Raw genomic sequence first — 25,098 nt, 5'->3', positions numbered from 1 at the left:
TTTCCAGACAAGTCTGAGCATTTGCTCCTCTCCAATGTAATGTATGTGGAGAATAGCCTTCTGAAACATTTAACATCTGCAACTCCCTGGCCTCTGCAGTATGTCCGCCTTATATGCAGAACATTTGGGAAATTAAATGCCTGGATTAGTTTGAATTTGTATAATGTATAGCTGAATGTTAGATATTTTTATTGATTTCCTGGAGTACTTTTGCTCTGGTTGATGGACAAGAAATCTGTTAGAAATATTATCTGTAGTCTTTTGACTGTGTAAAAAATTCTGAACAAAAAAAAATTACGGTATGTTATGTATTTTTCTGGGAGTCATTAAATAAAATGACAGAGAACAGGGAATGGGTTTAAAAATAACAAAAAAAAAAGCCTCACTCACTCCCACTAATCTCCTGCAGTTCCACACCTGCTCCAGATGTCACCAACAGTGTTTGCTTACATTCTGCAGACATCATCCATGGCCTCATGGTCACAACATGTGAATACTTAGGCTAGTGATTGGCTGCAGCGATCATGTGAATGATGCACAGCATGGCATCACAGCAGAAAGTAAGTAGAAAACAACAGGGACCAGAATAACCCAGCTAACAGTGTGATCTTAAAAAATAGTACAAAGTGCTGCCCATAAACAGTGCCAACAGAGCACCCCATAAAAATACTATATACTATATACCCATGAACATGCCACTCCATAAACATTTCTAGTAAACATTATATGGTCTACTGTAGAGAGTACTCTGTGTTGTCCATTTTTGCTACAAATTTTTCATCACAAATCTTTTTGCCCCATACATAACTACATTCAGCAAGAAGACATGTTTAAATGCTGCACTCTCCCAGGCTCTCTCTCTCTCTCTCTATATATACACATATATATATACTGTATATATATATATATACATATATACACACATATATATATATACATACACATTACATATATATATATATATATGTATATATATATATATATATATATATATATATATATATATATATATATATATATATATATATATATATATATATATATATATATATATATATATACCCCGTATATACTCGACTATAAGCCGACCCGAGTATAAGCCGACCCCCCTAATTTTGCCACAAAAAACTGGGAAAACCTATTGACTCGAGTATAAGCCTAGGGTGGAAATGCAGCAGCTACCGGTGAATTTCAAAAATAAAAATAGATCATTATTTCCCCATAGCTGTGCCATATAGTGCTCTGCGCCGTTCATATCTCCCCATAGCTGTGCCCCATATAGTGCTCTGCACTGTTCATATTCCCCCTTGGCTGTGCCATATAGTGCTCTGCAGCGTTCATATCTCCCCATAACTGTGCCCCATACAGTGCTCTGCAGCGTTCATATCTCTCCATAGCTATGCCCCATATAGTGCTCTGCACTGTTCATATTCCCCCTTGGCTGTGCCATATAGTGCTCTGCAGTGTTCATATCTCCCCATAACTGTGCCCCATACAGTGCTCTGCAGCGTTCATATCTCTCCATAGCTGTGCCCCATATAGTGCTCTGCACTGTTCATATTCCCCCTTGGCTGTGCCATATAGTGCTCTGCAGCGTTCATATCTCCCCATAGCTGTGCCCCATACAGTGCTCTTCAGCGTTCATATCTCCCAATAGCTGTGCCCCATACAGTGCTCTGCAGCGTTCATATCTCCCCATAGCTGTGCCCCATACAGTGCTCTGCAGCATTCATATCTCCCCATAGCTGTGCCCTATATGCTCTGCAGCGTTCATATATCCCCATAGATGCTCCACATAAATCTGTGCCATGGCCGCTGCTGCTGCAATAAAAAAAAAAGCCATACTCACCTCTCTTGCTTGCAGCTCCCAGCGTCCGGTCCCGGCGCCTCCATCTTCCCGGCGTCTCTGCACTGACTGATCAGGCAGAGGGCGCCGCGCACACTATATGCGTCATCGCGCCCTCTGACCTGCACAGTCAGAGCGGAGACGCTCGGAAGATGGAGCGACCCTGGGAAGATGGAGCGACGCCCGGCGGCTGGAAGGCGGACAGGTGAATATGACATACTTACCTAGTCCCAGCGATCCTGGCGCTCCCCGCCTGTCACAGCTGTCTTCGGTGCCGCAGCCTCTTTCTCTATCAGCGGTCACCGGCACCGCTGATTAGAGAAATGAATACGCGGCTCCACCCCTATGGGAGGTGGAGCCGCCTATTCATTTCTCTAATGAGCGGTCCCACGTGACCGCTGAAGAGGGGAAGAAGCTGCAGCACAGAAGACCGTGGGACGGCAGGGACAGCGCGAGGATCGCTGGGACTAGGTAAGTATGCCTCAGCGCCCTCACCCGCCGACCCCACCGCTACCGTGACTCGAGTATAAGCCGAGAGGGGCACTTTCAGCCCAAAAATTTGGGCTGAAAATCTCGGCTTATACTCGAGTATATACGGTATATATATATATATATATATATATATATATATATATATATATATATATATATACATATACAGTGGGGCAAAAAAGTATTTAGTCAGTCAGCAATAGTGCAAGTTCCACCACTTAAAAAGATGAGAGGCGTCTGTAATTTACATCATAGGTAGACCTCAACCATGGGAGACAAACTGAGAAAAAAAAAATCCAGAAAATCACATTGTCTGTTTTTTTAACCTTTTTTTTGCATATTATGGTGGAAAATAAGTATTTGGTCAGAAACAAACAATCAAGATTTCTGGCTCTCACGGACCTGTAACTTCTTCTTTAAGAGTCTCCTCTTTCCTCCACTCATTACCTGTAGTAATGGCACCTGTTTAAACTTGTTATCAGTAGAAAAAGACACCTGTACACACCCTCAAACAGTCTGACTCCAAACTCCACTATGGTGAAGACCAAAGAGCTGTCAAAGGACACCAGAAACAAAATTGTAGCCCTGCACCAGGCTGGGAAGACTGAATCCGCAATAGCCAACCAGCTTGGAGTGAAGAAATCAACAGTGGGAGCAATAATTAGAAAATGGAAGACATACAAGACCACTGATAATCTCCCTCGATCTGGGGCTCCACGCAAAATCCCACCCCGTGGGGTCAGAATGATCACAAGAACGGTGAGCAAAAATCCCAGAACCACGCGGGTGGAACTAGTGAATGAACTGCAGAGAGCTGGGACCAATGTAACAAGGCCTACCATAAGTAACACACTACGCCACCATGGGCTCAGATCCTGCAGTGCCAGACGTGTCCCACTGCTTAAGCCAGTACATGTCCGGGCCCGTCTGAAGTTTGCTAGAGAGCATTTGGATGATCCAGAGGAGTTTTGGGAGAATGTCCTATGGTCTGATGAAACCAAACTGGAACTGTTTGGTAGAAACACAACTTGTCGTGTTTGGAGGAAAAAGAATACTGAGTTGCATCCATCAAACACCATACCTACTGTAAAGCATGGTGGTGGAAACATCATGCTTTGGGGCTGTTTCTCTGCAAAGGGGCCAGGACGACTGATCCGGGTACATGAAAGAATGAATGGGGCCATGTATCGTGAGATTTTGAGTGCAAACCTCCTTCCAACAGCAAGGGCATTGAAGATGAAACGTGGCTGGGTCTTTCAACATGACAATGATCCAAAGCACACCGCCAGGGCAATGAAGGAGTGGCTTCGTAAGAAGCATTTCAAGGTCCTGGAGTGGCCGAGCCAGTCTCCAGATCTCAACCGTATAGAAAACCTTTGGAGGGAGTTGAAAGTCCGTGTTGCCAAGCGAAAAGCCAAAAACATCACTGCTCTAGAGGAGATCTGCATGGAGGAATGGGCCAACATACCAACAACAGTGTGTGGCAACCTTGTGAAGACTTACAGAAAACGTTTGACCTCTGTCATTGCCAACAAAGGATATATTACAAAGTATTGAGATGAAATTTTGTTTCTGACCAAATACTTATTTTCCACCATAATATGCAAATAAAATGTTAAAAAAACAGACAATGTGATTTTCTGGATTTTTTTTTCTCAGTTTGTCTCCCATAGTTGAGGTCTACCTATGATGCAAATTACAGACACCTCTCATCTTTTTAAGTGGTGGAACTTGCACTATTGCTGACTGGCTAAATACTTTTTTGCCCCACTGTATGTATATATATATATATATATATATATATATATATATATATATATATATATATATATATATATATATATATATATATATATATATATATATAGACGGTATATACGTACTGTATTTTTCGGATTATAAGATGCATTCCCCCCCAAATATATACCGTATTGGCGCGCTGCTGCGGGTGTCAGGTGCTGCTGCTGCTGCTGCTGCGGGTGTCCGTGCTGCTGCTGTGCTGTATCCGGTGCTTCTGCTGCTGCACTGTGTCCCGGGGGTGCTGCAGGGGGCTTTGCCAACATTTTGTGAAAGGCCAGAGCAGTTCTGTGGTTTCCTGTGAAGTGGACTCCGGGAAAATGGCCGCCGGGGGGGTGGTGCATGCGCAGATTCAAATCTCAGCACCAATATCTCGGGAGTATACAGTACAGACCAAAAGTTTGGACACACCTTTTCATTTAAAGATTTTTCTGTATTTTCATGACTATGAAAATTGTACATTCACACTGAAGGCATCAAAACTATGAATTAACCCATGTGGAATGATATACTTAACAAAAAAAGTGTGAAACAACTGAAAATATGTATTTTATTCTAGGTTCTTCAAAGTGGCCACCTTTTGCTTTGATGACTGCTTTGCACACTCTTGGCATTCTCTTGATGAGCTTCAAGAGGTAGACACTGGGAATGGTCTTCCAACAATCTTGAAGGAGTTCCCAAAGATGCTTAGCGCTTGTTGGCCTTTTTGCCTTCACTCTGCGGTCCAGCTCACCCCAAACCATCTCGATTGGGTTCAGGTCTGGTGACTGTGGAGGCCAGGTCATCTGGCGTAGCACCCCATCACTCTCCTTCTTGGTTAAATAGCCCTTACACAGCCTGGAGGTGTGTTTGGGGTCATTACGTTTAGTTGGACCATCATTTATTTTTCAACAGGACAAACAGGATGGAATAGCATGACGCTGCAAGATGCTGTGCTAGCCATGCTGGTTCAGTATGCCTTCAATTTTGAAGAAATCCCCACCAGTGTCACCAGCAAAGCACCCCCAACCATCACACCTCCTCCTCCAAGCTTCACGGTGGAACAGGCATGTAGAGTCCATCCGTTCACCTATTCTGCGTCGCACAAAGACACGGTGGTTGGAACCAAAGATCTCAAATTTGGACTCATCAGACCAAAGCACAGATTTCCACTGGTCTATTGTCCATTCCTTGTGTTCTTTAGCCCAAACAAGTCTCTTCTGCTTGTTGCCTGTCCTTAGCAGTGGTTTCCTAGCAGCTATTTTACCATGAAGGTCTGCTGCACAAAGTCTCCTCTTAACAGTTGTTGTAGAGATGTGTCTGCTGCTAGAACTCTGTGTGGCATTGACCTGGTCTCTAATCTGAGCTGCTGTTAACCTGCGATTTCTGAGGCTGGTGACTCGGATAAACTTATCCTCAGAAGCAGAGGTGACTCTTGGTCTTCCTTTCCTGGAGTGGTCCTCATGTGAGCCAGTTTCTTTGTAGTGCTTGATGGTTTTTGCCACTGCACTTGGGTACACTTTCAAAGCTTTCCCAATTTTTCGGACTGACTGACCTTCATTTCTTAAAGCCACTCGTTTTTCTTTACTTAGATGCTTTTTTTTTGCCATAATACAAATTCTAACAGTCTTCCAGCTGTGTATCCACCAGACTTCTGCACAACACAACTGATGGTCCCAACATTATTTATAAGGCAAGAAATCCCACTTATTAAACCTGACAGGGCATACCTGTGAAGTGAAAACCATTCCCGGTGACTACCTCTTGAAGTTCATCAAGAGAATGCCAAGAGTGTGCAAAGCAGTCATCAAAGAAAAAGGTGGCTACTCTGAAGAACCTAGAATATAAGACATAATTCCAGTTGTTTCACACTTTTTTTTATTAAGTATATCATTCCACATGTGTTAATACATAGTTTTGATGCCTTCAGTGTGAATGCACAATTTTCCTAGTCATGAAAATACAGAAAAATCTTTAAATGAGAAGGTGTGTCCAAACTTTTGGTCTGTACTGTATATATATGTATGTACATATATATATATATATATATATATATATATATATATACACACACTAGCTATTGAACCCATTCTATGCCCGTGTGGCGAGCATTTATATTGGTATATGGTCTCCATCCTGGTATGTGCTGCTCCCATCCTGCGCCCTTATCCTGTCATGTGCTGCTTCTATCTTGTGCCCCCATCTTGTCATGTGCTGCTGCCATCCTGCTCCCCCGTTCCATCATGTGCTGCTCCCATCCTGCGCCCCCATTCTGTTATGTGCTGCTCCCATCCTGAGCCCCGATTCTGTCATGTGCTGCTGCACTCCTGCGCTCCCATTCTGTCATGTGCTGCTCCCATCCTGTGCCCCCATGCTGTCATGCGCTGCTCCCATCTTGAGCCCCCATTCTGTCATGTACTGCTTCCATCCTACGCCCCAGATCTGTCAGGTGCTGCTACCATCCTGCGGCCCCATTCTGTCATGTGCTGCTCCCATCCTGCGCCCCCATTCTGACATGTGCTGCACCCATCCTGCGCCTCCATTCTGTCATTTGCTGCACCCATCCTGCGCCCCCATTCTGTCATGTGCTGCTCCCATCCTGCGCCCCCATTCTGACATGTGCTGCACCCATCCTGCGCCTCCATTCTGTCATTTGCTGCACCCATCCTGCGCCCCCGTTCTGTCATGTGCTGCTGCCATCCTGCACCCCCGTTCTGTCATGTGCTGCCCTATTCTGTCATGTGCTGCTCCCATCCTGCGCCACAGTTCTGAAATGTGCTGCTCCCATCCTGCGCCACCGTTCTGTAATTTGCTGCTCCCATCCATGTGCCCCATACACTGCTCCATAAAGGTTGATGGCCCCCATAAGATGCTCCATAGTATATGCCTCATATGCTGCTCCATTATGGTTGATGGCTCCCATAAGATGCTCCATAGTATATGCCTCATATGCTGCTCCATTATGGTTGAAGGCCCCCATAAGATGCTCCATAGCATATGCCCCGTATGCTGCTCCTTAAAGGTTAATGGCCCCCATAAGATGCTCCATAGTATTATATGCCCTGTATGCTGCTGCGATAAATAAAAAAAAAATTACATACTCACCTATCGTCGCTGGGCGCCGAGTGCTGGGGGGCCTGAGCAGGCGGGGACACTGGCGCACTGTGGGGGTCAGGTGCCGGAGTCGCCGCTAGCTCAGGCCCCCGACACTTGCTATAGTGACCTGTCCCGTTCCAGTGCTGTGTGCCGCTCCGTCTTCCGAGTCCTCTGGCTGTGACTGTTCAATCAGAGGGCGGCGTGCATTAAGTGCGTCATCGTGCCCTCTGAACTGAACGTCACAGGCAGAAGACCCGGAAGACGGAGCTGGAGCATCACATGGCAGCTCAGAGCCCTCCCTCTTCTTGACATCATCACAGGTCCTTCAGGCTCTCCACTAGAATCTGCAGCTTCCTCATAACCTGTGCTGTGGAAAGGAAAGGAGGGAAGGCTCTGTGTGCAGTCATGGGATACTTTTACCTCACCACAGCGTGGCTGGCTGCCACATTTAAGAGGTTAGTCTTTTCAAAACACAATAAAGCACTCTGCCACTCCTTTGGTGAACTATAACTCCCAGCTTGTCATAGGATCTGCAGGACATGCTGGGAGTTATAGTTCTCCCATGGGATTTTAAAGCAGCACTCCAGTGTTATTTTGCAGTGCTGGAGTGGTGCTTTAAATATAAGCCCTGTGCCACCATTCTTATACTCACCCTCCAGCGTCTTCATATAGTACTGTACAGACACCACACTGGTCCCGCAGCTTCCAACATAATAACATACTATTATATATAATAACACCACATATAATAGTATGTTATTTATGTTATTAAATATTTTACCACATTTTTTTGCTTCAAATATTTTTTTCCCTATTTTCCACCTTTAAAACCTGGGTGCGCCTTATAGTCCGATGCGTCTTATAGTCCGAAAAATACGGTATATTGCCCAGTTACATTGTATATTGCCTAGTGACGTAGTGTACAGCACAGAGCCACGTAGTATATTGCACAGCGACGTAGTATACAGCACAGAGCCACATAGTATATTGCCCAGCTACGTAGTATATTGCCCAGCCACGTATGTCACAGGTTAAAAAATAAAAAATAAACATATATTCACCTTCCGATCCGAGGGCCCCTTGTAGTTCTGTCGCCAGCTTCCGGTCCCAGGGTGTGATGACGTCGCGGTCACATGACCGTGACGTCATGGCAGGTCCTTCTCGTGTAGGACCTGTGATGACGTCGCGGTCACATGACCGTGACGTTATGGAAGGTTCGTCTCGCGCAGGCGTGCAGGACCTGTGATGACATCGTGGTCACATGACCATGACGTCATGGAAGGTCCTTGTCGCATACCATCCTTAGCACCGGAGCGTCGCGAGGAGCGGGAAAGGCGCCGGAGGGTGAGTATATGATGATTTTTTTTTTTTAATTATTTTTAACATTAGATCTTTTTATTATTGATGCTGCATGAGCAGCATCAATAGTAAAAACTTGGTCACACAGGGTTAATTGCGGCGGTAACGGAGTGAGTTACCCGCGGCATAACGCGGTCCGTTACCGCTGGCATTAACCCTGTGTGAGCGATGACTGCGGGGAGTATGGAGCGGGCGCCGGGCGACGGACTGCATGGGAGTAGGGAGGGACTAATCGGACTGTGGCCGTCGCTGATTGGTCGCGGCAGCCATGACAGGCAGCTGGCGAGACCAATCAGCGACTTGGATTCCATGACAGACAGAGGCCGCGGCCAATGAATATCCGTGACAGACAGAAGGAGAGACAGACATAAAGACGGAAGTGACCCTTAGACAATTATATAGTAGATATATTTAGTATTACATATATATATTTATATATACAACCCCTGGCAAAAATTATGGAATCAGCGGCCTTGGAGGATGTTCATTCAGTTTATTTTTGTAGAAAAAAGCAGATCACAGACATGGCACAAAACTAAAGTCATTTCAAGTAGCAACTTGCTGGCTTTAAGAAACACTAAAAGAAATCAAGAACAAAAAATGAGGTCATGGTTAATTTTTTAACCACTTCAGTGAATTCACCTGTCCAGTTATGAAGCAACACTGATTGTGAATCAGTTTCTACTACTGTTGTGCAAATTGAACAGACACAAGTAGAAAATGATAGACAATTAGCAAAACATCCACTATAAACAAGTGGTTATGCAGGGGGTGACCACAGACCATTTCTCTGTTCTCATCCATTTTGGTTATTGCTTTGGTCACTTTTGCATTTTGTCATTGCTCTCACCAATAGAGGTTCTGTACTGTAGCATGAGGCGGTGTCTACAACACACAGAAGTTGCTCAGGTAGTGCAGCTCATCGAGGATGGCACATCAATGCGAGCTGTGGCAAGAAGGGTAGCTGTGTCTGTCAGCACAAAGTCCAGAGCATGGAACAGATACCAAGAGACAGGTCAGTACGCCAGGAGATGTGGAGGGGGCCATAGGAGGGCAACAACCCAGCAGCAGGACCGCTAACTCCTCCTTTGTGCAAGAAGGAACAAAAGAAGCAGTGCCAGAGCCCTGCAAAATGACCTTCAGAAGGCCACTAACATCCATGTGTCTTCTCAAACTGTCATAAACAGACTCCATGAGGGTGGTGTAAGTGCCCGAAGTCCACAAGTGGGTGTCGTTCTTACAGCCAAACAGGTGCAGAGCGATTGGCATTTGCAGAGAACACCAGGATAGGCAGATTCAATATTGGCGCCCTGTGCCCGAGAAGGATAAGAGGAGGTGCATACTGAGAAAATGTGACAGAGTCAGGAGATGCCGTGGAGAACATTCTGCAGCCTGCAACATTCTCCAGCATGATTGGTTTGACAGAGGGTCAGTAATTGTACAGGGAAACATTTTTTTGGAGGGCCGCACACCCTCCATGTGCTAGCCACAGGTACCCTGACTGCTCTTAGGTACAGGGATGAGATACTCAGATCCATTTTGAGACTATATGCAGGTACAGTGGGTCCTGGGTTTCTTCTGATTAATGACAATGCTAGGCCTCATATGGCTGAAGTGTGTCAGCAGTTCCCGCATAATGAAGACATTGATGCCATGGACTGACCCGCCCATTCCCCAGACCTGAATCCAAACAAGCACATCTGGGACGTCATGTCTCCTTCCATCCATCCTATTTCCATCGGCCACTTTGGACCACAGACTGTCCATGAGTTGACTGATGCTTTAATCCAGTTCTGGGAGGATATCCCTCAGGAGAACATCCGCAGCCTTGTCAGGAGCATGCCCAGGTGTTGTAGGGAGGTCATACAGGCAAGTTTGGATGATGACTCTGAAGTGTAGCAAACTAGAAGCGCAAATACCGCTAAAAGATTGTAGCCAAGTTTCTCGACCTCAGGTCAACACTTGCCACTTTGCAGGGCCCCTTTCACACATCAGTTTTGTGCTATCAGTCACAATACGGATTGCGACTGATGGCAAAAAACTGATGTGTGAAAGGGGCCTAAAATATTTTTCTGTGTTAAAAGCCGTTTCTTTTTCATATTTCTAGTTGCTATGGTAATGGTACCCATCACTCGGTGCCCCTCCTAGACAGGCATCTAGCACTCGTGTCTTCTGACAAGGCGCTTGATTTCAAAATGAGTAAATTGGAGAATATGTTGTGCTTTCACCAGCATTAATGAAATGGAGCAGAAAAATATAGAAAAGTCAGTGTTTTAAATAGGTGTAAGAAAAAATAAGTGATGTTGTTTGTTCTCTACATCAACATAACGAGAAGAGCCATGTTAAAGGGACACTGTCACCTGAATTTGGAGGGAACAATCTTCAGCCATGGAGGCGGGGTTTTTGGGTGTTTGATTCACCCTTTCCTTACCCGCTGGCTGCATGCTGGCTACAATATTGGATTGAAGTTCATTCTCTGTCCTCCGTAGTAGATGTCTGCACAAGGCAAGATTGCCTTGTGCAGTCGTGTACTATGGATCAGCAAACCATATCAGGATCATTGTTGTGTGTCACACCACATACTATCCTGCGCTACTACCTACAACATATACCAGGACGTATGAGATTATCATAACTATAGACACTGATACCGAAAAATGATCAGGTCCTGAGAATCAATTTATAATAGCTGTATTCATCAAGGCCGGGTTCATATGAGCATTTGTCATAGACCGTATACAGACCGCAATGCTCAGCCTGGCAGCGGGTCTCCTGAACAAGACTTACAACCTCACATGTACTGTATCTATGAGGATGGAAGATCAGGTCAGGACACTAGCATTCAGTCCACGCATATATATATATATATATATATATATATATATATATATATATATATATATATATATATATATATATATATATATACACAGACTGCGAAATACGCTCATGAGAATGTGGTCTTAAAAGGGTGATACCATCTCAAAGATCGTATCCTAATATGTATTAGGCGTAATAATAAGTTTCTTAGCAAATACCTCCTATTTGAAATGTAGTATAGTTCTTCTGATTTGTTATGTTGCTTACCACATGTGCAGGGCATTGCAGAAGCTTAGGTATCCACTCATATAGTAACAGCTAGTTAATTAGTTAGCAGTTAGTGGTCGTAACCATGGATATCTAAGCTACAACAATGATCTGTACATGGGGTAAGCGAATTAGCGAATCAGAAGAACTATACTAAATTTCTAATTTGAGATATTTGCTAATATTATTATTATTATTACACCTACTACATATTGGGATAGGACCTTGAAGAGGAAAATATCCCTTTAAGCATAAGCACTCCAACATTCACCTGCTTCTTCTTTGCACTAAGTTACATGTGAGTGTAAGCTGCCAGAGGGCACTGCTGCTCTGTCTTCCTGGCACATTACAGAAAGGTCGTGCCCCAGTCCCACTGTGCTGTCACGTGTGCGGTGCGTTACACTCATTTGCAGGCAGCTGACCTCCGTTGTCTCCAGTTCTCCAACTTCAGGAGCCGCTGTACATAGATAAGAGGACATCCAGTTTGTTTTAACACACAGAAGTTTATTCAACACTTCAAGTGCATCAGATTGCAACACGCAGTATCGGGCACAGCACCCTCCGATTCTTGTTTCTGTAATATAGTACATTTTCAGCTTTTCTTTCCATTCTACCTGGACTATCCCTATGCTCACTGATCCTGTCAGCCCCAGTCATTCCAAGTCCAGATCCACAGTACACCCGAGATCCGTTACCTTTCCTATATGCGGTTCCACTTCCATCATCCGCTGTATGGAAATAGTTGAGGTGCTCTCCATAGCACCTGTCTCAAGCCATGAGCTCTGAACATTGCAGAAATGTCCACAAGGAATTTTGTAATGCTGTAGTGAACGAGTCTTTTGCTTACTTGGCTGCAATGCTGATGTCCTGATCCTGTCTACCCACCCGACTGCTGCAGACAGTCACTGGCCTTAGTGGTGTGGTTGATCAAGATGTCATCGCTGAGGTCAAGTTAACAAAGAGCAATGGGCTATTTAACAGCTAATTAAAAGGTTAATTTGCAATTTTACATTTCCTCTCTTTAATGTTTGCAAATTCTCAAAATTTTACTCTATCTCAATTTACACGGTGGGACAACATTCTGTTAACTAAGCATGTTACCAACTATTGACATTCTACAGCCGCATTAAGTCACTTTGAAAGTTTTGAACAAAAAAGGAAGATATGATTTAAATCCATAAGAAAAGCAATGAATCTGCATTATTAGCATGTTAAATTCTTTTTAATGAAAGTGCCCTTGGCCTTCACAGTACTCAAAAGTCTGAGGAGTGAGCAGTGATTTCCTTGGCTATAAATGTACAGTAATGCCCCTTTCACATTGTGTTCTTGCCGACGTTTGGTGGTCCCATCAGGGTTCACATCTGAACCCCCGCAAAACGGGTTTCAGGTGTGTGCGCCCACGAGGCCACTGCCTATAATGATGCATTATTTTTTGGCGTATACACCTACTGGAGGTGGACACTCAGCAGCAGCCTGCACACAATACAGTTGTGGCCAAAAGTATTGACACCCCTGCAATTCTGTCAGATAATACTCAGTTTCTTCCTGAAAATGATTGCAATCACAAATTCTTTTGTATTATTATCCTTATTTAATTTGTCTTAAATGAAAAAACACAAAAGAGAATGAAGCAAAAAGCGAAACATTGATCATTTCATACAAAACTCCAAAAATGGGCCGGACAAAAGTATTGGAACCCTCAGCCTAATACTTGGTTGCACAACCTTTAGCCAAAATAACTGCGACCAATCGCTTCCGGTAACCATCAATGAGTTTCTTACAATGCTCTGCTGGAATTTTAGACCATTCTTCTTTGGCAAACTGCTCCAGGTCCCTGATATTTGAAGGGTGCCTTCTCCAAACTGCCATTTTTACATCTCTCCACAGGTGTTCTATGGGATTCAGGTCTGGACTCATTGCTGGCCACCTTAGAAGTCTCCAGTGCTTTCTCTCAAACCATTTTCTAGTGCTTTTTGAAGTGTGTTTTGGGTCATTGTCCTGCTGGAAGACCCATGACCTCTGAGGGAGACCTAGCGGGCTCTACATTATGCTGCAAAATTTGTTGGTAGTCTTCAGACTTCATAATGCCATGCACACAGTCAACCAGTCCAGTGCCAGAGGCAGCAAAGCAACCCCAAAACATCAGGGAACCTCCGCCATGTTTGACTGTAGGGACCGTGTTCTTTTCTTTGAATGCCTCTTTTTTTCTCCTGTAAACTCTATGTTGATGCCTTTGCCCAAAAAGCTCTACTTTTGTCTCATCTGACCAGAGAACATTCTTCCAAAACATTTAAGGCTTTTTCAGGTAAGTTTTGGCAAACTCCAGCCTGGCTATTTTATGTCTCAGGGTAAGAAGTGGGGTCTTCCTGGGTCTCCTACCATATAGTGCCTTTTCATTCAGATGCCGAAGGATAGTACGGGTTGACACTGTTGTACCCTTGGACTGCAGGGCAGCTTGAACTTGTTTGGATGTTAGTCGAGGTTCTTTATCCAACATCCGCACAATCTTGCGTTAAAATCTCTTGTCAATTTTTCCTTTCCGTCCACATCTAGGGAGGTTAGCCACAGTGCTATGGGCTTTAAACTTCTTGATGACACTGTGCACGGTAGACACAGGAACATTCAGGTCTTTGGAGATGGACTTGTAGCCTTGAGATTGCTCATGCTTCCTCACAATTTGGTTTCTCAAGTCCTCAGACAGTTCTTTCGTCTTCTTTCTTTTCTCCATGCTCAATATGGTACACACAAGGACACAGGACAGAGGTTGAGTCAACTTTAATCCATATCAACTGGCTGCAAGTGGGATTTAGTTATTGCCAACACCTGTTAGGTGCCACAGGTAAGTTACAGGTGCTGTTAATTACACAAATTAGAGAAGCATCACATGATTTTTCGAACAGTGCCAATACTTTTGTCCACCCCTTTTTTATGTTTGGTGTGGAATTATATCCAATTTGGCTTTAGGACAATTCTTTTTGTGTTTTTCATTTAAGACAAATTAAATGAAGATAATAATAACAACAAAGAATTTGTGTTTGCAATCATTTCCAGGAATAAACTGAGTATTATCTGACAGAATTGCTGGGGTGTCAATACTTTTGGCCACAACTGTATATACCCATTTAGCAATAAAACATTCATTACAGTATATCCTAGACGCAATGGGAGGAGCGGAGGCATCTGCTCTCTCAGAGCCGCGCACATGGTCAGGTGGTTAGCCCACATACTGTAAACTTGGCGGCTTCACTTTCCTGATTTCTAAAATATTTGGATTTTCTCTTTTTGATCTATCTGTACACAAAAATCACATCTGTTCTATGTCCTTCTTTACAAATCTAGTTTAAGCTAAACATCCAGAAAATATCAGTAATGAAAATGGAGACTGTAATTTGGTTGCAAGCATGGGGGTCTGCATTTACTTACAGCTAAACAGAGTTGTCCTCTTTTTTGCTGTTAAAGGGAACCTTTCATGTAATAAAATGCTATTAACCTGCAGATATGAAGCTAATCTGCAGGTTAATAGCGTTCTGAAGCTGCATCATTCAGCTCTCAGATTACATAACAAAAACTTGGCGACAAATTCCATGTATTGAGGCTAAATATTTTTTGAAAAAACACAACCTGTGTAACAAAAGTGCAAATAAAACTCACCCTCACAATGCCTTACAGGTCCATTCCGACCCTTAGCTAGTTCCCCCTAGTCTCTACTTGGTGGTCTGAGTAGTCTGGAAATGCCACCACTGCATCCTACCACATATAGGGCCATATTCAATGGGTTGAGATGGGACAAGGAAGTGGAAACTAGCAGAGCTGGAATAAGCAAGAGCTATGGCGGATCGCTAAGAGTGTTACTTTTCTTATTTTTGCTTTAACCAGCCTAAGCCCTTATCCCATAGTGAACCCCTTTAAACCGTATAAAATTGCTATTTATTAAACCTTTATGAAACCTTTCTTGGGTCTCTAAGAAGTGTAGACTTGAGAGATACAGTGCAAAATTCTGTTGCTGAAGTGGTTGTATAGTTAAAAAAATATCACTTATTCATGTGATAGCTTATTGATCATGGGGGTCCAGCCGCTGTCATCCACAGTGATTGGTAGAACATTGAACTTTTATCCCCATTACAAGGAAGCGGCAATGCACATGCCTGAACGTGTATTTTCAATCTATGGGGTCGTGCAGTGATGTGCTCAGTTTTTTATGGCAGCCCCATACAGAATGATTGGAGTGGTGCTCAGGCGTCCGGCCTGTTGCACCATTTTGTAATGGGGATAAAAGTTCCCCATTGGTGATAAAAAGCCCTCGTTCTGCCAAAGGGTTCGGAGCCTACAAAAGAGACACCAACCACTCTACGAGTTATCACCTATGCTGTAGTTAGGAGATAACTTGTTTTAACCAGACATCTTCTTTAATATTGTGCCCACAGGTCAAGGAAAATATAGGTGACTGGCTAAACAACCCAATCTAGTTACACACTTCAGCAGATAGCAGTCCTATTTCTGTTGGAGTTTCCCTCATTAGCCATGAAGTGGCCGTCCTCAATATTGTGATGTAGTCAATAATGATAAATGCTCAACGCAAAGCAGAAAGGTTGTGATGAACAATGTACTCCCATTACAGACCCCCTCTTTTATTCAAAATAGTAATTTCTTTAGCATTTTGGAAAAAAAAGGTAACACTTCACCTTTAGAGGTGTGAATTTTTAATAAACTGCTAAGATGACTGGCGTACAGTTTCCCTGCTCTGAGATCAGTGTGATAAGTAAAGCCGCCACATATCTCACTGTATACACTACACCCCAAATACCAGATGGCGTAAATGAAATCCATAAATAGATACGGTATATCTGTGAGAGGAGACACATTGGCACATACTTAATGGGTAAGATTAGCATGTCTTCATTACTTTACCTCTTCCTGGCTATGGATATATTATGGGCCATATAGAGATTTATTTATCTGGAGGCTTTAAACATTATATACTCTTGCACTTTACTATGCACTATGCACTTTTTTTGACCATTGCAATAGTATATATATTTTCATGTGATCTGCTCATTGAACCACTGTTGCAACTACAGTCTGCTTTGTCCCTTGTACACTAACTCTGTCTGCACCCTGTTATTTAAGTCTGTATGTGATCTTTTGCTAATATTAATGTTTACTAAAACTCATTGTCACTCTTTTTAAGTAAATGTTTTAGATTGTGAGCCCCATCGGGGACAGTGATGATAATGTGTGCAAAATGAAAAGCGCTGCGGAATATGTTAGCACTATATAAAAATTAAGATTATTATTAATCAAGCGCAGGGACACTGTTCAATATTGGAATTGGAGGTCATAATGGCGCACCGCAACGTTGGCCACACCAAGGTTGCACCAAAGTATCATCATTTGCATAAGGATTCAAAGAAAATTTTTAAACAACAAAATGTATGTTACAGGTATAATCGGGCTTGGACTGGCCCACAGGAGAATCCTCCGGTGGGCCCCAGTGTAGGAGTAGGCCACCACCCCCTTATATGAGCAGTACTTGGCACTATGTACAGACAAAGCAAGCATCGTATTCATATAACAATCTTGAGTGAATCAGGAGTTGGTGGGTCGTTGGCACACTAGTCTGACTCCAATTCCAAAAAAGTTGGGACGTTGTGTAAAACATAAAGAAAATATTGAATGCAATGATTTGGGAATCTTAAATAGCCATATTTTATTCAGACCATAGAACACAGATTAGATGATGAAAATTAGAAATTTTCCCATTCTTTTAAAAAAATTAACGAATTTAGAAATTGATGGCAGAAACACGTCTCAAAAAAGATGGGACAGGGCCATGTCTACCATTGTGTAGCATCGCCTCTTCTTGTTACAACAGTCTGTAAATGTCTGGGAAGAGAGGAGAAAATTGCTGTAGTTTTGGGAGAAGAATGTTGTCCAATTTTTGTCTGATGTAGGATTCTAGCTGCTCTAGAGCCCGATTTCCTCTTTGCTGGATTTTACATTTCATAATGCATCAAATGTTGTCTGTTGGTAAAAGGTCTTGCCAATTGGCCGCCAATTCTTCACGTGAACTCTTCTTCTGGGTAGCCATCCTGTTGTGATGTATGGCTTGGTAAAATATACCGGCATTCTCTGAAATAGACACTGTCTGGTTGTGGGAGCATATGTTGCTCTAACCTGTATATAATGCTCAGTATTGATTGTGTATTTCAAGATGTGTAATCTGCCCATGTCACGGGCACTAATGCAGCCCCATACCATCAGAGATGCAGGAACTCTGCACTAATAACAAGCTGGATGGTTCCTCTCCTCTTTGAGTCTATAGGGCACAGTGTCCGTTTTGATTCCTCTGACTACAAAAAAGTTTTCCATGTTGCCTCAGTCCATTTTAAATGAGCTTTGACCCAGATTAGGTGCCAGTGTTTCAGGATGTATTTGGTTCCTTCTTCTACGCATAACAGAGCTTTCCTTGTACTTGTGGATTTTATTTCAGACAGTGTTCACAGACAATGATTTCTGGAAGTGTTCCTGAGCCTATGCAGTAATTTGCACAACCAAAACCTGCTTGTTTTTATTGCAGTAAAGCTTGGGAGGGCCTGTAAATCTTGAGCATCCAGTATTGAGTGCCAGCCTTGTCCCTGGTGCACAATGATTTCCTCAGAATCTCTAAATCTTTTGATGATATTACGTAATACAGATAATAGTGGAAAAAAGTATTATCTCCGTGCTGCTTGATGTATAAAACAGTCCACAGAGAAAATCAAATGAAAAAGTGGCTTTATTCAACACGTTTCGGAGCACTATGACTCCTTCATCAGGATTGCACAAATGTATATATATATATATATATATATATATATATATATATATATATATATATATACACACATTATAAATACCTTGACAAGTCAGAGATGGTATGTCACTCTCCATAAGGAGAAATTATACCCCTTAGACCCCAGTCCAGAGCCTCTCACCTAGCCAAAATGAGTTCTCATGCTTCGCACTGACGAGGGCCAACTGCCTGAAACACCGTGTCTGTGAATTGAGATATTGATTTGGCTTTTATCCTAAGTCATATTGCACGACTCATTTAAAGGGTTGATTGTGACTTGTAGGATCGCTACTTCCAACAGGTGGCGCTATAGAGTTTAAGTACTCTTTTTCTCAGAAGAGGCAATTTGCATATTATATATATGATATACATATGTGGTATCCTGATGAAGGAGTCATAGTGCTCCGAAACGAGTTGAATAAAGCCACTTTTTCATTTGATTTTCTCTTTGGACTGTTTTATACGTCAAGCAGCGCGGAGATAATCCACTTTTTTACTTTGGTTTGGTCATGAGGAGACCGGGTGGATCTGTAGCAGCTGACACTTTCATGAGCCTGTGTTTAGGCTCTATCTGGTGAGTAAATCCAAGTGGAATTTATCTCCATATAAGACCCTATTGCGCTTTTTTCCTTGCAGCAGTTTATTGTAATATAGATGATGGGATAATTGAAAGTACCGTATATACTCAGGTATAAGCCAACCCGAGTGTAAGCCGAGGCACCTAATTTTGCAACGAAAACTGGGAAAACTCATTGACTCGAATATAAGCCAGGTATGCATTGTCCCCTCATCCCATCCTTCCTTATATGCATGGCCCCTTCATCTTCATCCTTGTATGCATGGCCATCTCATCCCCATCCTTGTATGCATGCCCTCTTCATCCCCATCCTTGTATGCATGGCCATCTCATCCCCATCCTTTTATGCATGGCCCCTTCATCCTCATCCTTGTATGCATGGTCATCTCATCCCTATCCTAGTATGCATAGTTCCTCATCCCCATCCTTGTATGCATGGCCATCTCATCCCCATCCTTTTATGCATGGACCCTTCATCCCCATCCTTGTATGCATGGCCATCTCATCCCCATCCTTGTATGCATGCCCTCTTCATCCCCATCCTTGTATGCATGGCCATCTCATCCCCATACTTTTATGCATGGCCCCTTCATCCTCATCCTTGTATGCATGGTCATCTCATCCCTATCCTAGTATGCATAGTTCCTCATCCCCATCCTTGTATGCATGGCCATCTCATCCATTTCCTGGTTTGTATGGTTCCTCATCCCTATCTTAGTATGCATGGGTCCTCATCCCTATCTTGGTATGCATGGCACGCTCATCCCTATCCTTGTATGTATGGCCCCCATCAGAAAAGCATTAAAACAAAACAACAAACATCCTACTTACCGTCCCTGCGCTCCCTCGCAGCATCTTGTTCCGCTGCCAGCAGCTGCAGCAGCCGGGCGATCACGTGTCCCCACCACTTAAGGGAATGATATTCACTGCACTCTACACCTTTGGGAGTGGAGAAAGGTGAATATTAATTTCTCTTAAGTAGCGGGGACACGTGGCAGCCCGGGCACTGCTCGAAGCCAGCAGCTAGGGCTGACACTGTGCATGCTAGTACAGAGAAATGAATATTCACTGCCAGCACAGTGAATATTAATTTCTCTTTAGCAGCGGGCACAGGAGCTAACCGCAGCAGCCGGATCCTGCCTCCTGTGACCCGCTGCTCCACCGCTCCCCCCCATCTTCTAGCACAATGACTCGAGTTTAAGCTGAGGAGGGTGTTTTCAGCACAAAAAAATGTGCCGAAATACTTGGCTTATACTCTAATATATACGGTATTTGCAATTTTATATGGAGGAACATTTTTTCTGAAATTGTTCCACAATGTTTACAAGCAGTTGTTCACGAATTGGTGAACATCTGACTATCATTACTTCTGAGAGACTGCCTCTATAAAATGCTCATTTTATACACAGTCAAGTGACATAGTTGAATATTGATCCTCTAGCTGGTAAGTAGCACTTACTTTTCCCGCCTTTTTATTTACCCTTCAACATATTTGAGATGTGTTCCTGCTGTCTATTTCTTATTGAGTTCATTTTTTTTCAAATGAAAAGTGTCTAATTTTCCATTTTTGATCTGTATGTTCTGTTGTGAATAAAATATGGCTATAAGAGATTTCCAAATCATTGTATTCTTGTTTTCTTTACACTTTACACAGCATCCCAAATTTTTTTGTTGTATGATTTTATTATTGACGCCATGTCCCCTAAATAAATGTTTAATTAGCTTAATTTGCATTTTGGGAGTGACAGACTGCCTTTAAAGAGGTATGCTAACACATATCAACCAAAATGACTCTTGTGGCCCTGGTTCAGTGAACAGCTGTGTAGATGCAGGAACATTGTCTAAAAAACATAATGCTACTTCTATAATTCCACTTGATTTAGGAGTGGCGCAGTTAGCCACAATTTTTACATTCCACCATGCCACACTTACATTGAACCAGATTGCTAAGATATGGGGTGTAGCTTGTTAACAACACCAATTTTTCTGGGTCCATTGTAACCTCCCAAACTGTGAAAATAATGTTGTTAACCCTGCACAAAAGAAACTACTGGTGTCCACAAATCATACACAGGCACTGGGCCAGCTCAGATTATGATATTTTTACTGGCCTCTTGAGAGTAGGAGCTGTAGGATATTAACCATTAGAGCAGCAACAGCCACATTTTCATGGGTGGAATGGAGTAAGGATTTAAGTAAATTTCCAATCGGCTATTCCCATTTTTCACTATAACATATTTATAGTCTTCTAATTTTCTATAGAAATATATAGTAGATACTCACTCTTACAAAGTTATCAGGGAAAAGTCCTCTCCTTCCTTTCAGCTCTCCTTCCCACCAACCGCCATCTTCTTTTTTTATTTTGGTGATGATGTCACCTGCCACAATAGTCAGCTCGTCATCATGCTGAGCCTTGTAGTCAAACTCCACAATCGCATCCACTGCAAAGAAATAAATAATATAAATTTGATAAAAGTTACAGAAATAAAACATTTCATTATCGGATTAATCCATAAAATTAAATTATAATAAAACAAAGGACTAGATCTTCACTCTAAATCTTTCAATTAGGGCATGTTCACACGTGGCTTTTTTGCATCGTTTTTACTTGTGTTTTTCACCCATTTATTTGAAAGTCTGAAAAACTTAACCCCTTAGTGACAGAGCCAATTTGGTACTTAATGACCAGGCCAATTTTTGCAATTCTGACCACTGTCACTTTATGAGGTTATAACTCTGGGACGCTTCAACGGATCCCGCTGATTCTGAGATTGTTTTTTCGTGACATATTGTACTTCATGTTAGTGGTAACATTTCTTCGATATTACTTGCGATTATTTATGAAAAAAACGGAAATATGGCGAAAATTTTTAAAATTTTGCAATTTTCAAACTTTGTATTTTTATGCCCTTAAATCAGAGAGATATGTCACGAAAAATAGTTAATAAATAACATTTCCCACATGTCTACTTTACATCAGCACAATTTTGGAAACAAAATTTTTTTTTGTTAGGGAGTTATAAGGGTTAAAAGTTGACCAGCAATTTCTCATTTTTACAACACCATTTTTTTTTAGGGACCACATCACATTTGAAGTCATTTTGAGGGGAAAATAATGAAGTGTGACACCATTCTAAAAACTACACCCCTCAAGGTTCTCAAAACCACATTCAAGAAGTTTATTAACCCTTTACGTGCTTCACAGGAACTGAAACAATGTGGAAGGAAAAAATGAACATTAACTTTTTTTTTTGCAAACATCTTAATTCAGAACCATTTTTTTTATTTTCACAAGTGTAAAAACAGAAATGTAACCATAAATTTTGTTATGCAATTTCTCCTGAATACGCCAATACCCCATATGTGGGGGTAAACAACTGTTAGGGCGCACCGCAGAGCTTGGAAGAGAAGGAGTGCCGTTTTACTTTTTCAATGTAGAATTGGCTGGAATTGAGATTGGACGCCATGTCGCGTTTGGAGAGCCCCTGATGTGCCTAAACAGTGGAAACCCCCCACAAGTGACACCATTTTGGAAACTAGACCCCTTAAGGAACTTATCTAGATGTGTGGCGAGCACTTTGAACCCCCATGTGCTTCACAGAAGTTTATAACGTAGAGCCGTGAAAAAAAAAAATTGCATTTTTTCTACAAAAATGATCTTTTTGCCCACAAATTTTTATTTTCACAAGGGTAACAGGAGAAATTAGACCACTACAGTTGTTGTGCAATTTCTCCTGAGTACGTCGATACCCAATATGTGGGGGTAAACCACTGTTTGGGCGCACCGCAGAGCTTGGAAGAGAAAGAGTGCCGTTTTACTTTTTCAATGTAGAATTGGCTAGAATTGAGATCGGACGCCATGTCGCGTTTGGAGAGCCCCTGATGTGCCTAAACAGTAGAAATCCCCCACAAGTGACCACATTTTGGAAACTAGACCCTCCAAGGAACTTATCTAGATGTGTGGTGAGAACCTTGAATGCCCAAGTGCTTCACAGAAGTTTATAATGCAGAGTCGTGAAAATAAAAAATATTTTTTTTTTCCACAAAAAAGATTTTTTAGCCCCCAAGTTTTTTATTTTCACAAGGGTAACAAGAGAAATTTGACCCCAAAAGTTGTTGTCCAATTTGTCCTGAGTATGCTGGTACCCCATATGTGGGGTAACCCACTGTTTGGGCGCACGGCAGAGCTCAGAAGGGAGGGAGCACCATTTGACTTTTTGAGCGCAAAATTGGCTGTCGTGTTTGGAGACCCCCTGATGTACCTAAACAGTGGAAACCCCCCAATTCTAGCTCCAACCCTAACCCCAACACACCCCTAACCCTAATCCCAACCTGATCCATAATCCTAATCACTAACCCTAACCATAATCACAACCCTTACCCCAAAACAACCCTAATGTCAACCCTAACCATAACCCTAATCAAAACCCTAAATCCAACACACCCCTAATCCTAATCTCAACCCTAACCTCAAACCTAACCCTAATCCCAATACACCCCTAATCACAACCCTAACCTTAACCCTAATCCCAAAGCTAACCCTAATCCCAAGCGTAACCCTAATGCCAACCCTAACCCTAATACCAACCCTAATCCAAACCCGAACCCTAATCCCAGCTCTAACCCTAACTTTAGCCCCAACCCTAGCCCTAACTTTAGCCCCAACCCTAACCCTAGCCCTAAGGCTACTTTCACACTTGCGTCGTTTGGCATTCCGTCGCAATCCGTCATTTTGGACAAGAAACGGATCCTGCAAATGTGCCCGCAGGATGCGTTTTTTGCCCATAGACTTGTATTGCCGACGGATTGTGACGGATGGCCACACGTCGCGTCCGTCGTGCACTGGATCAGTTGTGTTTTGGCGGAGCGTCGGCACAAAAAAAGTTCAATGAAACGTTTTTTTTTGTACGTCGCATCCGCCATTTCTGACCGCGCATGCGTGGCCGTAACTCCGCCCCCTCCTCCCCAGGACATAGATTGGGCAGCGGATGCGTTGAAAAACTACAGCTGCTGCCCACGTTGTGCACAATTTTCACAACGTGCGTCGGTATGTCGGGCCGACGCATTGCGACAGCCCCGTACCGACGTAAGTGTGAAAGAAGCCTAACCCTAAGTTTAGCCCCAACCCTAACCCTAAATTTAGCCCCAACCCTAACCCTAAATTTAGCCCCAACCCTAGCCCTAACCCTAGCCCTAACCCTACCCCTACCCCTAACCCTACCCCTAACCCTACCCCTAACCCTAACCCTAACCCTAATTTTAGCCCCAACTGATGTTCTCCTGCCGGCCGGCAGATGGAGACAGATGGCGGGCGCACTGGGCATGCGTCCGCCATGTTCTTCTGCCGGCGGCCAGGAGGAGCAGCAAGAGGATCCAGGGACCTAGGTGAGTATGCTAGGGTCCCCGAATCCCCCTATTTCTCTGTCCTCTGATGTGCGATCACATCAGAGGACAGAGAATTACACTTTACTTTTTTTTTTTTTTTTTTTTTTGCGGTCGCCGGTAAACAGTTAATTACCGGCGATCGCAAAACAGGGGTCGGTAATACCGACCCCGATCATGCTCTTTGGGGTCTCGGCTACCCCCGGCAGCCGAGACCCCAAAGATTCTCCCGGTGCCGGCCGGCATTTTGAAGATGGCGGCGCCCACCGGGATACACGAGGAGCATCGGGGGAGCTAGGTGAGTATTGGGGGGCCACCTGGGACCCCTTTTCTCTGTCCTCCGATGTGCGATCACATCGGAGGACAGAGAAATTAAAAAGAGATTGCTTTTTCTTTTTTTTTTTTTTTTTGGCGATCGCCGGTAAACGGTTAATTACCGGCGATCGCAAATGCGGGGTGGGTTAAAAACCCCCCGAATCATGTTCTCTGGGGTCTCGGCTACCCTCGGCAGCCGAGACCCCGGAGAAAATCGGCCTCTGGGGGGCGCTATGGACTTTTTCCACAGCGCCGTTAATTAACGGTGCTGTGGTTTAAGTACCCTTAGCGGCCGCCGTTAAAAGGCGTATCGGCGGTCGCTAAGGGGTTAAAAAA

General features: G+C 43.3%; 1 protein-coding gene across 1 annotated transcript in view; it reads right to left on the bottom strand.

Moving 5' to 3' along the window:
• Positions 1–25,098, bottom strand: part of SH3KBP1 (SH3 domain containing kinase binding protein 1) — a 497,532-nt gene that overhangs the window by 347,392 nt on the left and 125,042 nt on the right. Inside the window, exon 2 of the mRNA XM_069761512.1 lies at positions 21,349–21,506. Within this exon, the coding sequence (XP_069617613.1) occupies positions 21,349–21,506 (158 nt within the window). The remainder of the gene's footprint in view (positions 1–21,348; positions 21,507–25,098) is intronic.

Source organism: Ranitomeya imitator, chromosome 3 (genome assembly GCF_032444005.1).
Source record: "Ranitomeya imitator isolate aRanImi1 chromosome 3, aRanImi1.pri, whole genome shotgun sequence".
NCBI classification, from domain to species: Eukaryota; Metazoa; Chordata; class Amphibia; order Anura; family Dendrobatidae; genus Ranitomeya; species Ranitomeya imitator.
Note: the sequence above shows the minus strand (reverse complement) of the source record. Positions and strands in the feature narration are given on the sequence as shown.